This window comes from Benincasa hispida, chromosome 6 (genome assembly GCF_009727055.1).
Source record: "Benincasa hispida cultivar B227 chromosome 6, ASM972705v1, whole genome shotgun sequence".
Lineage (NCBI taxonomy): Eukaryota > Viridiplantae > Streptophyta > Magnoliopsida > Cucurbitales > Cucurbitaceae > Benincasa > Benincasa hispida.
The window spans coordinates 28,443,580-28,466,080 of record NC_052354.1 but is presented as its reverse complement, the minus strand read 5'-3'; the positions used below and the strand labels follow the sequence as shown (position 1 = coordinate 28,466,080).

At 28.0% G+C, this 22,501-nt stretch overlaps 1 protein-coding gene across 1 annotated transcript; it reads right to left on the bottom strand.

The window, feature by feature from the left end:
- Window positions 1–642: 642 nt before the first annotated feature.
- On the bottom strand, window positions 643–4,744 carry LOC120079394. The gene is made up of 4 exons (XM_039033558.1): window positions 4,448–4,744; window positions 4,107–4,343; window positions 3,574–3,828; window positions 643–967 (listed from the first exon to the last, which is right to left on the bottom strand). The coding sequence occupies exons 1-4, from the start codon at window positions 4,457–4,459 to the stop codon at window positions 917–919; spliced, it is 555 nt and encodes a 184-aa protein (XP_038889486.1). The 5' UTR covers window positions 4,460–4,744; the 3' UTR covers window positions 643–916.
- Window positions 4,745–22,501: the final 17,757 nt, after the last annotated feature.

Sequence of the window (22,501 nt, the reverse complement as noted above, 5' to 3'; positions counted from 1 at the left end):
AATTACTTCAAGAAACCGACAATCGACTGACTATGTTAAAATTCCAACCTAATTACTTTTGTGTCTATTTACCAATCTTGTAAACTTAAAGCATTGATGTGGCCCAAGTAATAACATTACCCCACTCTTGCAATTTAAAATAATTACTATTTCTTTTTACAAATCTTTGATTTGGGTATTAAATTTTTAAAATTTTTTAGAGTATTAAGTAAAACATTTACTTTTTTTATTAATGATTACAGAGGTTGATAAAAACAATCAAAAGTAATCACATTATGTTTGAGCCCATTATTTATACAATCCAATTATAATTACACCAAATTTCAAACAGATACTAAAAACAAGTCCTAAATTTAAAACACTATCAAACTAAAACAAAACCAACATCAAACTATCAAACTATCACAGTTTAGAAACCAAATCAACATTTAACCATTAATTTCATATGATTTAATTATAATTTAGAGAAACTATATATTACAAAATTACATTAGTTATAATAGTGTAGATTTGAACCTGAAAAAAAAAAAGAAAAATAAAATCAATCACTTGAGCCTGCTCACAAGTAGATAACTTAGCTTAGCTTTCATTCATGAAAAGGATAGAAAAAATTAGGCTGATGTGGTAGAATAGATAGCAAACTACAATCAAAATTCTGAACTGATGCATTATAATTCATTTAATAGATAGTACCTCTCAAGATTTCTATATGATATATTTTTTTTACATTAGATTAAAATTAGAACAAGAACTGATCCAATCTATTCTATTTCTATTTTCTTAAAACTAAAACAAAAACTTGTAAAAATAAAATAAATAAAATAAAATAAAATAACAAAGGGGTATTAGATATGATAGTTCAACAATTCCTCATACTGCTGAGCTCCAATGGACAGGGCCACAAGATTTCAATTCCTCAATTGCAAGCAGGTACCAAACACCTTGAAAACAAGCCCTTCATTTTATTCTGTATACAAGGTAACAAATTGAAAGGAGATTAATATCAATTTATTTTGGAGTTAAATCTCTATTTCAACAATTTCTTTTATATCTATTTTGGTTTATTGTTTTCAAATTCTAAATACTACTTTTCCCAATGAGTTAATATAAATGAGTCAATATTTTAGAATTTAAATATATATAGATATATATATATAGCTTTTAGTTTTGTTTCTTAAAACTGAGCTCAAAGTTCTAAAGTTCCTCGAAAAAAATCAAAACAATTATAAAAATGGATTGTTCCAAATATAGTAAAATAAACCAAAATGTTTATGATCTATTAGTGATAGAGACTACTATCATCTGTTATTAATAGGCATAGATAGACATCTCACAATATCTATCAATGTTTATCACTAATAGACTGACGATTTGCTATATTTGAAATATTTTTAACAGTTTTATCATTTAACACAATTTTAAATTGGGAGAAAATTGGTATAATTTTCGAAAATTCGGCAGTGGTTTAATTATTCAACTTCAATAGTGATACTAAAAGTGATAACTGAAAAGTATCATATTCAAAAATGTTGTCCTAGAGCACTTTTCAAATTAGACACGCAAGTTAGAAACAAAGAAAGTATTCAAAACCAAACAAAACTGGTTTGATTTGAATCTTATTTATTTTTCTTTACATCCAATTCCAAACGATAAATCAAACTAACCATGAGTAATTTGTTGTGGGCCAATGAACTATCTTTACATCCAAATAAAGTTTAAAATAAAATAAAATAAAGAAAGAAAGGTAATTATTGAACCTAAACAAAATGCAATAATTAAAACAGTGATAATCAGATGTCTTAGAAAGTCTGAAGTGGAATCTTTTTTTTGTCTCTTTAGTGCAAATGTGGAGCTATTAATATGTATATGAGTTTGATGTTTGTTATTTCCTAAGCAAATATTTGAATTATAACAAAACTAGTCCTTTTATTTATTAATTAAAATTATATAATGAAGTTTTAGCATCTGCATATGTTTTCTACGTATACGAAATTATGGGTTAGAATCCCAGATCAAATAATTAATAAACATTAACAACAAATTCCTTGTCTTAAACATGACAAAATTTGAACACTTTTTTTAAGAAAAGATGCAAAATTTAAACACTTTAAACCGTCTTCTATCTCGAGAACTAAAATAAGAGTTTATAGAAAGTTAGTTAAAACAAAATATCTAGAAATCTTTAAAAATTCTGTTAATCTAGAACATGCTTGGTGAATTTTGAAACCAAACTTTAAATGTTTCCAATGTTCTCCATTGGACACAGAATAAAACCTTTAAGTATCCACTAAACACAATTCAAATATATAGAAATAGAGCAATTTATTTTTAAAAATATCAATTTAGACCTTTAAACTTTAAGAGTTATATCAATTTAAACGTTAGAACTTTTATAAATATATCAATTTATCCTTCATCTAAATTTTGTTCGGCAATGCCATGTGAAACTTAGGATTTAAGTCAATTAAATTCGAAGGTTTTTGTAAGTCAATCAAAGGTAATAGGGGTGTACCTAGGTTGGGTTAGATCTGGTTTGAGAACTTTTTGGACCAACACAAAAATTCAAGTTGGTCGAGTTGGCTAGCCAGTCTTCAACTCAAACCAATCCTTTGGACTGGGTTGGGTTGTCAGGTTATTTTTTTTTCTTTTCTTTTTTATTAACTTAAAATATTTAAACTTATGTACAACATATACTAATAATTAAAATTTCATAAAATTCAAATGTTAAATATCATAATCCAAGATATCTATTACAAACTTCATACAAACATCATAAAAATATATAATAATAATAATAATAGAAATTTGGGTCGGGTTGGATCAATTTTTAAAAGTGTAACATGAACCCGACCCAATCCAAAAATAACATAAAAAGTTCAATCCAACCCAACCTAAAATTAAAACTAATCTCACTCAAATCCTTACCCAAATTTTGTACACCCCTACTCTCAAAGCACATTCGAACTAAGAGTGTAAATCGATCCATTTATGAAACTTTAGGGGTTTAAACAATATAATTATAAATTTTACAAGAGGTTTTTTCAAACAAAATGTAATGGAGGGTATAAATTGATACATTTATTAATTCGAAGTTTAAATTATAACCCTAAAATTAAGGGTATAAATTGATATTTTTCCTATTTTTACAATTTTTGAATATGTCAGGAACTATTAAACACAATTGAAACTTAATCGATTAGATAAACAATTTAAAACTGTGAAGTTTATTAGAGAATTTTATAAATATATTATCAAACACATACTAAAAACAACTATGCAATGTTTTTTTTTTAAAATAAAACTATGAAATGTATCTTTGATTTCATAAAACCCCTTGTTTTCAAATAGTCGTCAAAGAGTAGTGCTTACTCAAATAAATATAAATCCACCTACTAACCACCATCCAAATTTTACCAACTATTAAAAAAATGAACCTCAATAATAGATTGTTTTTCCTTTTTTTTTCCAAAAATAACAAACGGAAAAAATAAAAAATCTAATTTTTTTTAGTATTTTATGTCAAATTTAGGAAATGAGTAAGAATATGAGGTGGAAAAGGAAGGATGAAAATACCCGCTTAGAAGAATGCAGCAACTCCGGTGGGATTTTGTAGAGATCTTCATCAACAGGCTTGGGCGGTCTACTAACATTGGATCTAGCCGGAGGATGCGGAACCGACACGTCGTTTTGCTTCAATTTTCGCGCTCCCCCCGTTTCCGTCACGTCGAACACTCTCCCTTGTTGCATCTGCTGTTTCTTTATTGGAATCTGATTATTATTATGTTCCTTTAATCCCACATGCGGGTTACGCTTTTCCCTCACCCGTCCCTGCATTATCCCGCCACGTGTCTCAAAACGCATTCTCATTCATTTCGCATTTCATTCCTTTCACCAACCCAATTTTCGTGATTTTAATTTAATTCAATTATTAAAAAAAACCTGTAATTAATTGATTTCCCTGTTTGTTTGCCTAGAAAATATCCCTTCATTTTCCCGGAAAATTCCTCATTCTCTCTCAAATTACTTCGTACTCGGAAGAAACAGAGACAAATTTCGTCGTCGTAAATCAGAGATTTAGAGATTCAGAGAGGGAGAAAGAGAGAGACCTTGCGTCCGGCAGTGGCGAGCGGCGGAGGCTTCTTCCGATCGGCGGAGTACAAATCGGAGGGAGGAAAGCAGGGGCCGCTTTCACCGGAGGAAGAACTGTAGCGGATCAAACCGGCCTGACGAGCGCTTTCGAAATACTGAGTGATCGGCAAGTCCTTGGCCTTATCCCAGTCTCCAAACGCCGGGATTTGGTGGTGTTGCAAGTGGATTTGGCCACTGTTTCTATTTGAATAAACCTTAAACAAAATACAGAGAAATGTAAATGAAATCAAAACGTAGAGATCTATAGTAGAGAAAGGCGAAGAAGAAGAAGAGAGAAAAATGGAGAAGAGTTACTTACAGAGACTTCCATAAGAGAGAGAAGAAGAAGAAGAAGAAGAAGAAACCAAAGGAAAAAGGCCAAAGTGATGAGGATGAGAACGAGGGGGAAAAAGAAGAAGAAGCCAATGGATTTTTACTTTCTGAAGAAATCTGTATAGGATTTTGGAGGTTCTGATTAGGGCAATGAAAGCAGATAAAAAAGAAGAAAGTGATGAACAAATCAGAGAGAAGAGAAAAAAAGCAAAAAGTTTAGAGAAGCTTTTTGAGTGTTTCAGTTTTCACACACTGCCCAACCATTATCATCCTATAAATTCTTCCCCCAAAATCTATCTTTTCCTAATATTTATAATATTTGGAAAAAAAAACTTTTTTTATAATCCAATCATTTTATTTTTTTATTTTTTTTCTAAAATTAAAAATATGAATACTATTTTCATCTCCAAATTTATTATATCTATTTTTCATCAATGGTTTAAAAAATCAAATCAGTTTTTTTACTAAGAATTCAACAAAAAAATATACAAATAAATGTGGATGAAATAGGCTTAATTTAAAAAAAAACTAAATAAAAAATTATCAAATGAGACCTAAGTGTTGGAGTTGGTTTTCGTTTGGTCTTTTAGGTTACAAAATTTGTTCTTACAATTGTTTAGACCCCATTTGGTAACTATTTATTTTATTTTTTTTTTTGAAAATTAAGCATATAAATAAAACCAAAAAAGTAACCTCTCAAAATTTGTTTTTTTAATCGGTTAAAAATTTAACCATTGTACTTACAAGGTAAATTATCAAACATATGGGGAGAAAATATGTCGAATATTTAAAAACCAAAAACAAAAAATACGAAACGGAGCCTAAGTTTTTTATTTCAACTTAGTCACTAGATTTCAAGATTTACAACTTTTATTTTTCGCTTCATGCTCACTTTTTAGTCTTTAACATTAATGTCTGTTAATTAATTAAAAATATTATAATTAATTAACATCACTAATTTTTCATCACTATTAAAAGTACACTTCTTATTATTTTTAACTAATTAATAGATTTTAATGTACATTATTAAAGTAAGTATTTAATTTAAAATTGAGGTTAAAAGTACAAACATTAAAACTTTAAAAACTAAGTTGAAACATAACTCAAACTTTAAGACCAAAAGTGTAAATTTTTTAAACTATAGACTAAATCAAATTTAAATTCAAGATTTAAGAACTACAAGTATAACCTTTTAAATTTTATGGGCTAAATAAAAAATATATCCACTACCTCAGAAATAAAATGGTATTTTCCCTTTCTTTTTTAATCATTATTTTATTATTTTTTGACATTTTCTCACAGTTAAAGCTTTTTTTTTTTTTTTTTTAGTTCTGTGTTTTTACTTCCTAGTCTTTTTTTATTTATGATATATTTTTTTTTCATAGATTCATTTAATGATGTAAAAACATTCTCTCATCACTCAAAAATGAAAATTATCATTAATGCCTTCATTAACTTTTGAGGATGATCCATGGTTTTAAATTTTTGGCATATCACATTGGACTTTGTTTCAAGGATATTAAGTTTTATTTATTTATTTAATTATTTCATTCCAAGTCCAAATTAAGGTTCCAAGGCTATAAGTCAATACATCTTAAATATATTAATTCCTACTCCAACTTTAGTGAGACCCACAAGCAAATTTTAATTTAATAATGGCTTGTTTGTGTTGAAGTCTTTAATTTTTGGCTCCAAGCCATGGCACAGTTCTGAAGATTCCTCTTAACTATTGAACATCTTTCACATGTATGATTAATTAACCTTATTCCTACCTCAATTCTCAAATTAATTCACTTAGATGTCACTTTTCAAGATGGATTTTTTTTCATCAATCATTTTTTAATAAATTATAAGTTTATCTGAAGTTTTAAATTGGTGTCTATTTGATCCATAAGTTTTAAAACTTTATAACATGTCTTTAAAATTTTAGTTTATTTTTATATCAAGTGTTGTATTAGATATGAAATTGAATTTTGGGAAAATTACTTTTTGGTCTCTGAATTTTAAGTACATGTTTTAAATTAGACAATTTAGTCTCAAATTTTCAAAAATAAGTTTAAAAGGTTCCTTTATTAAAAAAATCATTAAATTTAAACAAAAATGTAACTAAATGCTGACGCGGCAAACTAAGTTGGAAAAAAAAAGGTATTTTTTTAATGCCATTAATCACTCTTCTTTCTCTCTCACCCTTCTAGTCCTCCCATTCTCTCCTTCTCCTCCCTCTTTATTGCTAAATTTCTAAAAAACAGTTATATTAATTTAAACAATTTTTTAAAATATGTTTATAATATATTTATAAATTATAAAATTAATTGTAATTACTCACTAAATATTAGGTTGAATATATGCTATATAACTATTATTTTGTAATATCATATAATATATTAATAATATATAATACATAGTTTAATTTAACAAAATTAATTTAGTTTCCAACATTAAATTTTATAGGGGTCGTTTTTAAATATAAAAAAAACTTTAAAATATTTAAACTCTATAGCAAAAAGTTCCAAAAGTATACTTTTGTAACTTTTTGCTATGTAAATACTTTGGAGATTTTGCTATTTATAAGAATTTCCCAATTTTTTTATTCGTTACTATTTTTATCTTTTCTAATGTAATTCCAAATTAAAAATATAAATACACAAAAAAAAATATAAAAATATTGTTTTCAAATTTACACTGTTTGAGAATCCAAAAATAATTTTCAAAACAAAATCCAATCTGCCTACTAAACATATTTTCGTAAAATTAAATGAATTTAAAAACATAGAAACATAATTCAAATACGATATCCTAAAAACTTTCCTAACTTAAAGGTAAATTGAGTTGACTTGCCTCTCCCTTCTTGGCTCCATCCTCTACCATAATCTCTCATATTTATTAACACAAGAAACAAAATTCAAAGAAAAATTAAAGAAAGTTCACTAGGAGTTTAAAAGGGCAAAAAAAAAGTGACTTACCTTACCTACCAAAAAGAGGACAAGAATTTAGTGTTGGACAAAAGAAGGCTGCCTTTTATTTTTATTTTTATTTTTTTTCCAATCAAACATTTGGTTAAAAAAATAATAAAATAAATAGAATTTGAAGTACATAAAAAGGCAATGATTCACCTTTTTGGTAGCGACAGTTGACGATGCATCCAATCAGAAAGGAAAAAGTTTAATTTCCATATTAAAACAAGAAATTAAAATAATAATAATAATGAAATTAAGCATTGTGGGGTAGGGTGCCCCAGAATTGCAGGGATACCCTACCATGCATTTTGGAGTTTAATTTATCCCTGGTGAAAAAGTAGGCCATACACAGACCTGACCTATCTCTCTTACTTCTTCTTCTTCTTCTTCTTCTTCTATAAACTTCGACTCTTTTTACCCTTTCATTTATCTCTTTTCACCCACTCCTTCTTTTTACCCTTTTCTTTTACCTTCCTCACTCATTACTTCATTACTTCTTCACTTTTCCCTCTTTCCCACTCTCTATATTGTAAAACAAATCATAAAAATCATCTAGTATGGTGGTAGTTACAATTATATCATCAAATTTTTCATTCTGAAAATTTGAGCCCTTACTGTTAAAATTGAACCCTCAAATTTATAATAATTGTAGAAATTAAACTCACAAATGATAAATTTTGAACTCTCAAACTCATACAAATGTTATAATTTATGCAATTATGTAAATTTGAATGTCTAATTTAATTTCATTTTAACGCTCATATAACTTTTAGGGCTCGATTTCTAATATTGAAAGTTTAAGGCTTATATAATAAAGCCTAAATATATGTTTTAAATTTTTTTTTTATGTGTTTTTTCAAGTTAGTCCTTAGTGTTTAGAAGTTTTCAATTTGATCCCTTTTCTCTTAACATTTTGGTTTAAGTCTCATTTTAATTTTTTAATTTTTAATTTTGTTTCTATTTTGATTATTGAACTTCTAAAAGGTTTGTTTTTGTAATACCTGAGTTTAAGGGTATATGAATGAATCGAGATCACATCCAAATGAGGGAGATTTTGGGAATATAAAAGTATGGTTAAGCAAAATTTAAAAGAATTTAAAGTAACTATTTATACCAACAAGGTACAAATTTCTTTTAGATGACTTAGTCATAGAAACTTCAATGTTACGTATGCTTATTTTAGAGCAATTTCATGTTGGGTGATAACCTATGAAGCATGTAAGTGAGGACAAAACATCTTAAAAAAAACCCGTATTGATTTATGGGGATAGTCTTCATACTTAGAAGTAATTCAAGACACGCTACATGAAAATAAATAAATGCAATAAATACTAAATAATGTACTAAACATAATATTGAATATTGAATCATTTATACTGATAAAATTATATTAACTAATGTGATAAAGGATCTTCATTAATATTAATTAATTAATTCATTGAAAAGTATATTAATTAATTAATTAATTTGAGTATTAGTTAAATTAATTTAATATAAGCATTATACAATTTATTATTAACTAATTGTTTTTTTAAAAAAATTCTTTGACTTAATTTTTATTTTTTTTATTAATTAATCTACCAAAATTATATCAGGTTACCGATGATTGATATCATAAAATAAATAACAAGTTGATTTGTGTTTTACGAAATTAATATCATTCACATATACAATTAAATATATGTAATCTTATTTTCAAATATATTATTCTCACATCTTTTATTCTCGGCATTTATAAAACCTTAAATCAAACGATTTTTTTACATTTTTTTTATTATTATTATTAGTTTTTGGCCATTGAGGATTCAAGCAAAAGAAGAAAACAATCTAGAGTGATACATGAAGGAGGAAGAAAAGTGTTTGAGAAAGACAAAATTAAAATAAAATCCATTTCGACTGAATTTTGAAAAATATGATTTTTTAATTCTCAAATTTTTAAGAATAGATGCATTTAATCTATAAGTTTTCAAAAGGTATCTTTTTAGTCCATGAATTTTTGGAATATGTCTAAAAGGTCCCTAAAATAATGCTTTTATTATTTTAAATAATTATATGACATCTTAAATTAGAAATATCATTTTCACAAATTATCAATCATCTCTAAATTATTTTTCTAATTTAAAAAATCATATAATTATTTAAAATAATAATTAAAAAATTAGTTCGAATACTTTTCAAACATATTCATTCAAATTTGTTGACTAAAAAGTTACATTTTAAAATTTAGGAAATAAATATATTTTTGAAAAAAAAAAAACAAATGCACCTATTCTTCCTAATTAGGGACTGAAAAGATACTTTTTACTTGTAATTTGAAAAGCATTTTTAAAAAGAAATGTAACATTGGTCACCAAACATCTTTGTTTTGAAAAAAAAAAAAAAAAGAAGATTTAGAAAATAGAAAATAAAATGGTTATCAAAGGATCGTCAATATTCTTTTTGGGTAATTTCCACTCCATTCATCTAATAATTTTCACAAACTTTAGAGTAAAAATCTCCTTAACCTTAACTAAAAAACATGTTTTTAATCACTCTTCTGCCCCTAAGAAAGTTTTTATCGAGTCACCCAAAATAAAATTGTTCAAAGTTAAGTAAGTTCTTCTGATTAAACCATTGAAAAGGAAGGTAGTCATTGTTGATATAGACTGTAGTCATCAATTCTTTTAAGCATTTATTGACCATATCGTCGGGATACTTCTTATTTGGAAATGGTCATATATCCACCTCTACTCAGACACTCATGCATAACTTTTCTATGTTGATAATATAATTCTTTTTCAAAATCAATTTATACTTCTAATTTTGGGAGTTATATTAATTAAAATTCTAAACTAATAATTATATCAACTTAAACTTTTGTAAGTATATCTATTTACACCGTGTTTTCAAATTTCGTTCGAATAACACCATGTAAAACTAAGCTCCTAAATTTCATAAGGAAATGAATTTAGTTCATATATTATGATTATAAAAAATTTTTAAAAAAATAGTTATCATACTAGACTCGAACGGTTTTCAATTTCAAGTTAAATTTTGTTTGTTAAGGAATCTTTGTTGTGAGTATTAGTAAACTAATTGTCTATTGCGGATTGTAATTTTTTAAAACACAAGAACATTTGGTACTTTTTTTTTTAATCTATAAAACAATTTGGCATGGTATGATTAATCAGTGAAAATTTTAGACCTCATTTGGTAACAATTTTTTTTTAAGTTTTCTATTTTGAAATGTATACATGTTTCCTCCCAATTTTCTTATGGAGAATTTTCAAAAATAGAAAAATAAGCGGAACTATTTACACAGTTTTAATATTCTTTGATAGAGACGAATAGAAGTCTATTATTGATAGACGCTGATAGAAGTTTATCTGTGTCTATCATTTTTTTTTTTTTTTGCTATTTCTATAAAATAATTTGACATTTTTTTCTTTTTGTGAAAATTTCTATTTCCTTATTATAATTTTAACTTTTTGTTACATATACATTTGAATTTTTATGCAAATTCCAAAAGTAAAACAAGGAATTTTAAGAGATATGACCTCGTTTGATAGCAATTTGATCTTTGATTTTTTATTTTTGGTTTTTAGTTTTTGTAAATTAAGTTTATAAACATTACTTTCATACATTAGTTTCAATGTTTTGTTATCCACTTTTTATTAATATATAGAAAACCAACTTAAGTCTTGACAATTAAAAAAGTAGTTTTCAAAAACTTGTTTTTCTTTTAATTTGTGGAATTTGGATGAGAAATCACACGTAGGTATTGGGTAGAAATGATGAGAATCACCCTAAAAATTTAGTGTGAAAACATGCACAAATTTTGTTGAGGGTTGCCTAAGGCAAAGCCCAAGGGTTTTGACGTCTGCATAAGGGTACGTGCTTTCTGGAAAAAAAAAAAGTCAAATCTTTGGGTTTTAGGTCGACTAGTTGAGCTTGCCACTAATACTTTGCCACCTTGAGCCCATACCTACCATGACGTTGTCGATATTACACATCTCTAACCAAGAACTCTGAACCTTGTAAATATCTGCGCACTAACAACCACAAAGGATAAACAATACTCTTTGTGCTTAGCTGAGCTAAATACTTCATGTTGTACTAACTTAGACATCAGAGTGTACTCAACTCGGTACTACATTGGCATGGGTACTCTTACAGGTAAGCTCCAACGACGTGTTCAAACCATAAGAGGGGGTTAGAGGAGTGCAAAAGACCTGTGCAAGTTTTCCATGCCAACAAATTTTAAAAATCAAAAACAAAAAATAAAATAGTTATCAAACAAAACTGAACATGATTATCAAACAAATCCTAAGTGATTGGATTTAGTTGTATAAGAATCTAACCTTAATTTCTCAAAAGATAAAAATGAAAAATGGTTAGAAAGAAGCACCTAATGCTATTCTATGAGAGGTCGTTTTAAAAGCTACTCAAAACAAATTTTGTGAAGAAGGGGAAAATAATAATATTCAATTAATATATTTTGCAACTCAACTACACAATCAATAACTTAATATCCAAATCATTTTCTATTAGTCAACTAAAGGATTATTTAGAATTATTTACCAAACTTGAGGACTAAAAATATTCATTTTGAAATTTTAGGAATCAAAAAGACACTAAATCAAAATCTCAGGGACCAAAAATGCATTTATCTTAAATGTTAATTATCAATTTAAAGGAATTTATTCACAACCGACTTTAAAGATTAAAATTCTTTCGTCAGTTTGAACACTCTCATATGAAAAATTTATAATACCTACAACTCAATAGTCCCATTCATTATTTACACATCATTGAATAATTTATTAATTTATTTGGTAGATTTCATAAGATCTTTAAATACTACTCTTGTGGTAAACAATGAATTGAGGTAATATGAAATTTTTTTCATACTAACTATCGTAGTACTAGAAAATTTCTAATCTCATACTCAATCTTAAGCAAAGTTTTATAGCTTGTTTGAATTGACTAGAGAAAAAAGTATTTTTTCAAAGAAGTCATTTTTATTTATACTCTTTTGATAAAAATTTTTAGAAAGTGTTCAAAGCCTATTTTGAGTAGTTGCCAAAAACTTTAATTTTGGGCAACAAGAGTGTAGCTGAATTGATATAGTGCTCATGCTATCGACTTTGAGGTCAGAGGTACGTTTCCCAACACCCCACATTTTAATTACAATACCTTTACAAAAAAAAAAAAAAATCAATTTTAGACTTATTTTCAAAATTAAACACTTAAAAAGTTAAATCAAACTCTTCCTTTGTTACTAAAGAAATTTAGAGGGATGTTTGGTTCACCAACATGATTTGAGTTGAGTTAATAAAATATATCAACCCAATGTTTGGCCCACCAACATTAAAATATTGATGCCTTGAGTTGGTATATTTTACCAACTCACCCTATCTCACCCCAACTCATCTTCCTTCCAATATTTTCAATGGCTCCACCCACCAGCTACTGTAAGTAACTACCACTGCCATACTCTAGAAACCAACTTCAAGCTTCAGCAACCACCTCAAACTACAAGTACTCCGGCGACCACCTTCACACGACCAACTCCGATGACCAATTTTAGGCTCTAACAACTACCTCTGACAACAAACTTCGATGACCAACTCTGACAACCACCTTCGTGCGACCAACTCCAGGCTCCAACTACAAACTTCAACGAAAATCACCTTTTATGATCAACTTCGACGACTAACCTTGGGCTCTGACAACTACCTCTAACGACAACTCCGACGACTAACTCCAATACCACCATCATGCGACCAACTTTGGGCTCCGACAACTACTTCTGACTACAAACTCCAATGAAAATCATCTTCGATGACCAACTTCAAGGACAACCATCATGCGACCAACTCTAAAGACTAACTCCGGACTCTGACGAAAACTTCAACGACTAACTCCAATACCACCTTCATGTGACTAACTTCAGGCTCCAACAACCACCTGCAACTACAAACTCCAACAAAAATCATCTTCGATAATCAACTTCAATTACCACCTCCGACTATTATAAGACCGATGATTGTTAAAGTATGTTATAAGGTTGTTGATTATATAATTAATAGTATTTTGTCTATGTTAAATGCAATATTTATATATAGAAAATTGTAAAATGTATTTTATTTAATTGAATTCACATTTCACCAGTGTTTGGAATATTTGGAAAAGTATACATGTAGCTAAATAGTATGTAACAAATAGAAATTTATTCTCTGATGATCCTCAAAATTAGAGGAATCGAAAGTGAAATTGTTGAAGAAATGTGGTGGCATTCCATGGCTGCTAAGAGAATGGGGGAAATTCAATTAAAAAAAAATACAACGGAGGAAAAATACAAAGCAACAACAGGAAGAAAAAGAGAAAGAAGAAGAAGATAATATGCAATCTATATCTTATTAAAAAAAATATGGCTAGAATTATTGAACAAAAAAGTTCCAAAACAAAAATAGTAATCATAAAAACAGATATTAGTTAGAATTCAAAAAAGTGCACCAAATATCCCTACATATGAACTCAACTATGCACCCAAACACAGAAATATGAACTCAGACAAAATAACTCTATATTCCAAATATAGTCATATGAACTTCAGACATTATATCTCAACTCCTAAAATCTTACATAAATTTAAGTCCAATTAAATGCAATCAATCAATAATTGAAACTCGAATATTTTTTCTTCTTCAAAAGTCGACCATCCTATGAATTTCCTGAGATATACATGTTTTTATAATTCGTTAAACATATATGGTAATTGCGAGGTAAAAGGTGTAAAACTTATTTAAATTTCAAGTAAAAATTGCAACATTACTTATCTAAGATTAAAGTTCAATTTGTTAACAAAAAAAAAAAAAAAAAAAAAGTCATGAGATAAAAATTACTCCTTACAAAGTTTCAGAAATAAAATTTGATTATTTCAAAAAATAACAATAAATAAAGAAATAATCTAAATCACATCAAAATCATGGTCTTCATTATACTAATCAGAAACTCACATTCCCAAAAGTTCGTAACCCACGGCTAAAAAGTAGTGATTTTATGTTTTATTAACTTATTATACCGAGACTAAACAATTCTTTAGATTTCACGATTCTTTTTCTTCACAACTTTACCCTTTTTTCTAGACTTCTCGTTACTTAAATCTCATCGGAAAAGTTCCAACGATATCATTATCTCAATTAATTTTTTTTTCTTTCTTCTATATAAATTTTTCTTTTTATTTGTGAGTGCATAAATTAGCTTGGATTCACTCCGACTTGATCTCGAAATGCAATGTGAATGCGAACTCTAACTAATAGGGTTTGTTTCATTGTTTGTACTGCAAAAGGGATTTTCATCCACAGGAAAAAAAAAAAAGCCTAAAATATTTACAACTTTAGGAGAGCAATCAAATGATTCAAAAGCTACAAAAATAAAAAATAAAAAATAAATTCTAGAGTCAAAATCATGAAAAGATTGATTCAATTAAAGATGGATAGTAATTACCCTAGTTTTCCTCTCTTTCCCTTTTATCTATTTGATCAACCACAGAAATCAATATCAAATTTAGTTGTTTTAGACTTTATTATTCCGTGTTCTTATGGATTGATGTACTATGTAACTACAAGATTAGTGATTTGATTAACCAATTTATATGATGGGATGAAAATGATTGAAATATTTATATTTCTCTATCCTTTTAACACTTCTTATAGATCAATTGATTTTAGACCATGTTTAATAATCGATAATTAAAATTGTCGCAATCGTAATAGGTTTGTATTCATATATCAATTGTAATGAATTTCAATCGCGAAATAAACGATATTCCTTTGATGATTTTTACTACAAATTGATGCAATGAAAATTTAAAAAGACAAAAAAAAAAAAAAAAAACCATTGGTGAGTTGTTTTCTTCTATATGAAAATGTTATGAAATATAGATTATTACCATAATGTCCCTTTTTTATTTCTAATTAATTAAGGTGGGGTAACTAAATAATAAGATATAATAATTGAAACACCCTTTATCATTTTTATTTACTTATTCAATATTTTTTATTTTAAAAAATTACCACTTAAATTAAAATTACAAAATGCATAATTAAAAAAAACATTAATTAAAATTTCAATTTTCAAACGAAATCTACCATTACTGGTGTCGATACTTGATATATGGCAAACATAAGAAAAAAAAGAAAGAAAAAAAAAAAAACGTATAATCAGAAAATAAGAGATAAAAAAAAAAATACTTTATTGCTACGGTTGTTAATGTTCGGACAAAATGATAAAATCAATGTCTATTAGTCTTATCGAGAACGATATATGACCATTTAAGCCACGACTATCGTTATTGATTTTAACTGTTGGAACCGTTAATGATGACATGTGAAGGAAAATTTTAAAAAATCTTTAAAATGTTAATACAAAAAGATTAATAAGGTCTCACGTAATTTTTAAATGTATTCGGATTGAGCACCCTCACCCCATTATCGAATTACATATGGGGATTATAGATTTCGAGTGAGCCTTTAGTTTATTACGATTACATAATTTTAGTAAACAACAACAAACATAATAATTTTCCCTCACATTTTCCTACAATGAATCTGGAAATCTAGATTCATATCCACATTCTTAATGAATTATGTACCATTTATTTTCACGTATTTACATTTATGACAATTCATGTATTGAGTTGAAGAATTTTTTGTTGAACATAGACTACATAGGTGAATAGTTGTATCCTTTCATAGCGACTTTTCATTTAGTTTAAACAATGTTGTATTTTTCACATTTGAAATTTAAGTGGAATTATTTGACTGAATTTATCATAGAGTTTAATCTCTTGAGCTTTTATTCTTTCTTTCTATTCTCGCGTTTAGAACACATGTTAGAACTTTTAAACTAGTTTGATCAATTTGTTGGATCAGTATGGTAATTTTAGATGGGGATGAATATGACTTAATGAATTTTTTTTTCTTAAGTATGCTCAAATTAAGCTAATTAGACATTTTTAAAATAAATTAATAAAAAATCTTAATTGATGCTAAATAACAAGATTGATAAAAGTATAAAATAATAAATTAAATCAATCTCAATCAATCAAGAAAAATAATTTAGACCATGCAACTAAAATTAATTGAAAAATAAGTAGGAAGAGATTATGGAAGAAGACATTGTAATTTTTATAATGGCCTGGTCAAATTCGACCTACTCAGCTTTCTTAAGCTCCTCCTTGTGATTTAAATAAAGACTTCCTTAAATTCTTTCTACGAATTAGAAGCCAACTGTTACCTTGCTCATTTTACAAATTCAAGAGCAAACCCTCATATTTTCCACGGGTTAGGATCAAACTATTACAATATTTGAAGCTTTAAAAACACACAATAAACTTTGTAAAAATAGTGGATGTACAAATTTTAGCTCACACACTTTTATCCTCGCAATACAATAAGAAATTCTCTCTAGAATAAGATGAAAAGAAAAAAAAAATTTGAGAGCTTGGAGAGAGAGCAACAATGATGGACTTTTTGCTTATTTTGAAGATTGTAAAAATGTGAAAAGTAAGGAAAATTTTGAATAAGATGAAGTTTAAAAAGAGGGGAAAAAGTGATAAAATCATATTTTAATTTGGGTAATTGGATTGAGTAAAAAGTAAAATGGAAAGTGGAGATTAAATAGAACTAAAAGAAAAAGGAAATTAATAGATAGATAGATAGATAGATAGATAGATAAAGTACCGTTGACAGGAACTGCACATTGTTTCCGTAAGATAAAGTACCGTTGACAGGAACTGCACATTTTTTCCGTATTTTTTACAATTATTTACATCTTTCTTAAGTACAATACTTGAATTTTTAGCCAAATTTTAAAAACAAGTTAAGTTTTTAAAAACTACTTTTTTAGTTGTCAAAATTTGAATTGGTTTTTTAAACTAATGATAAAAGTAGATAACAAAGGAAGAAATTTGGATGTGAGAATAGTAATTTTTTTTTAAAAAAGTTACCAAACGGAGCCTAAAATTCACAAATTACAAATTTAAGGTTTTATGTGTTACTTCATAGCTCTAAGTGGCGCTCTCTAATGGGTCTAATTTGATGATTTGGCTGTCACATGGCTACCTTGGATATTTTTGTGTAAATTTGTTTCGGCTATATCTTCTTCATTTGAAGTCTAATTTAGGTGATTCAAGAGTCGTTGGAATCGATGCTTCGAGCTTATGCTATAGACTATTCACAATATTAAAATTATTAGTAAAAAAATTAAGTTTGTTATCATCAAAATATTAATTAATTAATATGAGATTAAGCAAAAAAGACAACAAAATTAGATAGTGGAGAGCTAGAAATCTTGAAGATAGGACAAAGTTTCCCTTTCTTATTGATCTTTGACCATCTTTCCAAACTAATTTGTTTAAATTTCTTAAGGTCGTTAATCCATTTGTTATTGGGGGGTTAGAATTATTATCATCGTTGGGGGTTCACCTTGATTAAGGGGAGTTTCAAATATAATTGAAGTATTTTCCTTTATCATTTGTTATCAGAACTTTGGCTCTAAATAGATAAGGAAAAATAATAGACACATAAGCGAAGGACATATACATTCAGACGAGACATTTGTGTGATTCTGTCCAAAATGAGGATAGCTCAATTGACATAAAGTTTGTACAATCGACCTCGAGACCAGAGATTCGATTCTCTTACCCCTCATGTTGTCAAAAAATAAAAAATAAAAACTACTTTCCGTCCAAATTAAAACTTTTATCATCATAAAAAATTCTAATTAATTAAATTCCACTATTTTTTTTATCACTATTAAAACTAAAGTTAAAATTTCACTTAATAAATTTTTAAATTAATTAATAGACATTAACGTCTATAACTGAAAGTGAACATTAATGAAAAGTCAAGGTTAAAAGTATAGATTTTGAAATCTAGGGGACTAAATTAAAACAAAACCAAAATCTCAAAGGTAAAATATTAACATTTTGAAATCTAGGGACTTTTACTAAAACCAAACAAAAAAAAATCTAAGGACTGAATGTATAATATTTTAAAATCTAAGGAACAAATGGAAACTGACCACACATCTATAGACCAAAAATGTATTTTTTTTTTTCTTTTACTATTTTGGATATGTATGTGTGTATGTATAAATCTTGTAGTACTCTCTTTGATATTTAATCTTTCGTCCAAAAATTGTCACTACATTTTTATATTATTCTATTTAATGTAACATTGAATTCATCTAGTCTTAGATTTTTTTTTTAACAGCATTTTAACCCCGACATTCAAGTTGACAATCAAATTTTAGACTTGGTATCATCTTTTTATAGCCAACTTAGGCATCATATTTATTAGATAAAACATAAGTCTACATGATTTTGTGCGGTTTTTATAAGCTAAATTTGCTCACTAATAATATTTTGTTTGGTCTATAAAAAATATAACAAACAAACTCAAATTAAAATATTACCTTCTTTCAATATATTTGGACACAAAGTTGTGTTTCAAATAGGTCATACGAACAAAATCAAAGTTATTAGGAATTGTTTAGGACATCGAGTTGAGTTCTGAAGTTTGGAGTTAATATGTCTGTGGGGTTAAAATGTCTATATTTGAGTTTAGAGTTGAGTTATTAAGTCAGAGGTTTGTAATGCACTTTTTTGTAATCTAACAGAATATGATTTGGTGGTTATTTTTGTTTATTCAACTTTTTGTTTGCTTAATTTTTGTTTAACCCTTCAATTGCATACATATTTTCCCAAATTTTTAATATTAAATTGAAATGTCAACTTAAAACCTTCACATATATTTTATATGTTTTTCTACATGTAACCATTGTACTTGAGGCAGGAAAAAAAAAAAAAAAACTCTGGTTTCATACAAACAACAAAATTACAATGTAATTTCACATTGGTGGAAGGTAGGAGTATAATATGCACAAAAAAAGTAGGTCATCCAAGGATTTAGGTTTTTATGGCATCTTATGTTAAATTATAGGTTAGGGTTTATTATGCATATACGTTGGCATTGAAAATGCAATCAAAGTCCCACATTTGGCTAGATAAGGGGATGATCATGAATATATAAAAGAGGACAACTACCACCAATGGTATGAGATCTTTTGGAAAACCAAAAGTAAAGTCACGAGAGTTTATGCCTGAAGTAGACTATCATAGTAACATGGAGATATCTAGAGGTCTACTATCCCTAAAAAGTGATATCAAAGTGGTGTCATACCCTGACTTAGCAATGTGTTGGTAGAATCTTTCGGTGTCGATAAAAGAAATGAAGAACCTTAGAAAATGTAATCATGGTGATATTCGTCCATGGTTGAGCTTTTGAATAGGTGGTGAAATATTTTTTCAAAAAGTCATTTGCATTTAAACACTTTTTATAATAATTATTTAAAATAAAATTACAAATGTGTTGGTTTGCATTCTCTTAAATGTGTTTTTTATATACTAGCTTATTTGGTCTGGTTATGTGTTCAAATCATTTCAATTAATGCTTAATTACTATATAAGACGACTATTAAACACCATGAACAAATAATTTCAATTTTGAATTTAATAACACTTTCATTGACTAAGCTTCTTTGTTTCGTGTCTTTTTTTTAATATATGATTAGGTGAGTTGGTTGTTAGAGGTAGTCACTGGAGATGATTACTGAAGGCGGTCTTCGTTAAAGGTCGTAATTAAAGGTGGTCGTTGAAGCTTGTCGTCGAGTGAGGCGGCAACAGTCGCCAACAGTGGTTGTTGCCAAAGTTGGGCATTAGAGGTGGTCGTTGGAGGTGGTGATTGGAGCATGTCACTAAAAATGATCGTCGCCAGAGTTGATCGTCAATGATGGCTAGCGACTGGAGTAATTGAAAACATTATAGGGATTAAGAGAGAAAGAAGGAAAGATGGAGTTTGTTGATAAATGCGCTAACCTCAATAATAAACACTTCAACCAACAACATTGAACTGTATAATTATCTGAGCATATTGAAAATTTTGTTTACCAAACTAAAACATAAACAGGACAATTTTCAAGGTCCTAAACAACCCTTTTCGTTTGGTTTTATTTCGATCCCTAAAAGTTCAAAATATCTATCATTTTAATTTGTAAATTTCAAGAAGTATCTATACTGGTATATCTTAATTTTGTTTTTAACGAATTAATAACATAGGTTTGATTATATATATTAGTATGTCAACAGATCATGTATTTAAGCCACGTAGGTAGAAAACAAGCATTTCACATGTAGATATTTTAAAATTTTAGGGACCTAAATTGAACAACTTGAAAGTTTAAGAAACGAACATTTTAAAAGTTGAGAGACTGAAATTTAGAGATTTTTGTTGGCAATATTTATTTAAGGCTGGTGGTTATTATTCAAATTTTTTCTCATATATTGTTTCAGTCTAATTGTTGCTGCTTAAAGTGTTGTTTCTGCAAAATATAAATTCCTTATCTGGAAAATTTTGTTTACGTCTTGTGCATATCTCCTGCCTTTTCTGAATGTGGCATAATAGAATTTAGGCTTTCTTTCTGAGGTTTCCATTGTGCATATTCAAGAATATGTTATTGGGTCTTCGAGGATTTTCCATTTCATGAGAATTACGAGTGTCGTTGTCTTGTGAGAATTTTCACAAGTGTGTGTCGATCTTTGAGAGCAAGGTCGTGTTATTATAAATTTGAAGGTTTGCTCTGAGGTTTATTGATTTGTTTCTTAACATTTTGAGAAGCAATTTTCAAGCTTAGAGGAGTCTAAGCTATTCAAGTGGAGCGGTCTTTATTTGAAAGGGAAAGATAAAAATCTTGGTGAGAGTGAATCTCACACTTAGAGAGAGCTTAATTAATCTTTCACTAATACTCACATACTTAGGGGGAGCCTAAGTTTCATTGATTGGAAGTCTCACATCTAGGGAGAGCCTAGTTGATCATTTGAGCAATTAAGCTTTACAGGTGTCATTGTATCCTATTGTTGTTACAAATAAATACAATGTTGTAATTGCTTAACATTAATATTAGTGAAGTTATCTTTCTTGGGCACACTGCCCCTAAGACATTTATGGTATTTCACCAAAATGGGATACTGAACTTTAGGGATCTATATTTTTTGATCTTTTGTTACTGTTTTTAATGTTTTGTATAATGTTGTAACATTGTTCGTAACAAAATCTTGTATGCAGTAGGTAACCTTTATTTTTCACTTGGTATAAGAGAGGGTTACCATTATTTCTGGTGTTGCGATCCTATTATCTTCACATGCCCTCCTGTGCTAGATGAAACTAATTACTCCTATTAGAAGGCAAGAATGATAATAGTTTTGAAGTCCATTGATAACAAATCCTGGAAGTCTGTTGTTACAAGTTGATCTCATCCTCAAGTCATTGATTTAAATGGTGAAAAAGTTCCCAAGTCCGAACTTGAGTAGATTGAAGTAGAGGACGAACTTATCTTGGGAATTCTTGGGCTCTTAATGTCATATTCAATGGTGTGGACAAAAACATATTTCATTTGATTAATACATGTGTATCAACCAAAGAAGCCTAAACATTCTTGTTATGACTCATGAAGGAACCTCGAAAATCAAGATATCAAGATTTCAATTATTGACCACAAAGTTTGAAAATTTGAAAATGCTTGAGGATGAATCAATTATCGAGTTTAACATGTGTTTACTTGATATAGCCAATGAATCATTTGCTCTTGGAGAGAAGAATTTTGAGAAAAAACTTGTAAGAAAAATTCTTAGATCCTTTCTTAAGAAGTTTGATATAAAAGTGACTACCATTGAAGAAGTTCAGGACATCTCCGCCATGAAAGTAAATGATCTCTTTGGATCTCTACTTACCTTTGAAATGTCTCTTAATGACAAATCTTATAAGAAAAACAAGTGAATTGCTCTATAATCTTCTATTGATGTTTACTCCTCTGAAAAGGTTAAAGATTCCGAGGATGACATTGTTGATGCAATTTTCTTATTGTCCAAACAGTTTTTTCGTGTGTTGAAATGCTCTGAGAAAAGACTTGACATTATTCTCCTCGAATGCTAAAGGAATTGGTAGCTCATTATCTAACGTTCAAAAAAATCCAGTTTT

What these genes read in the sequence shown, in the direction of transcription:
- LOC120079394 (XM_039033558.1), bottom strand. An exon ending in TCGCCACTGCCGGACGCAAG is followed by an intron (nt 3,829 to 4,106) that starts GTCTCTCTCTTT and finishes GGGATAATGCAG; the next exon opens with GGACGGGTGAGGGAAAAGCG. An exon ending in TGCTGCATTCTTCTAAGCGG is followed by an intron (nt 968 to 3,573) that starts GTATTTTCATCC and finishes CCTTGTATACAG; the next exon opens with AATAAAATGAAGGGCTTGTT.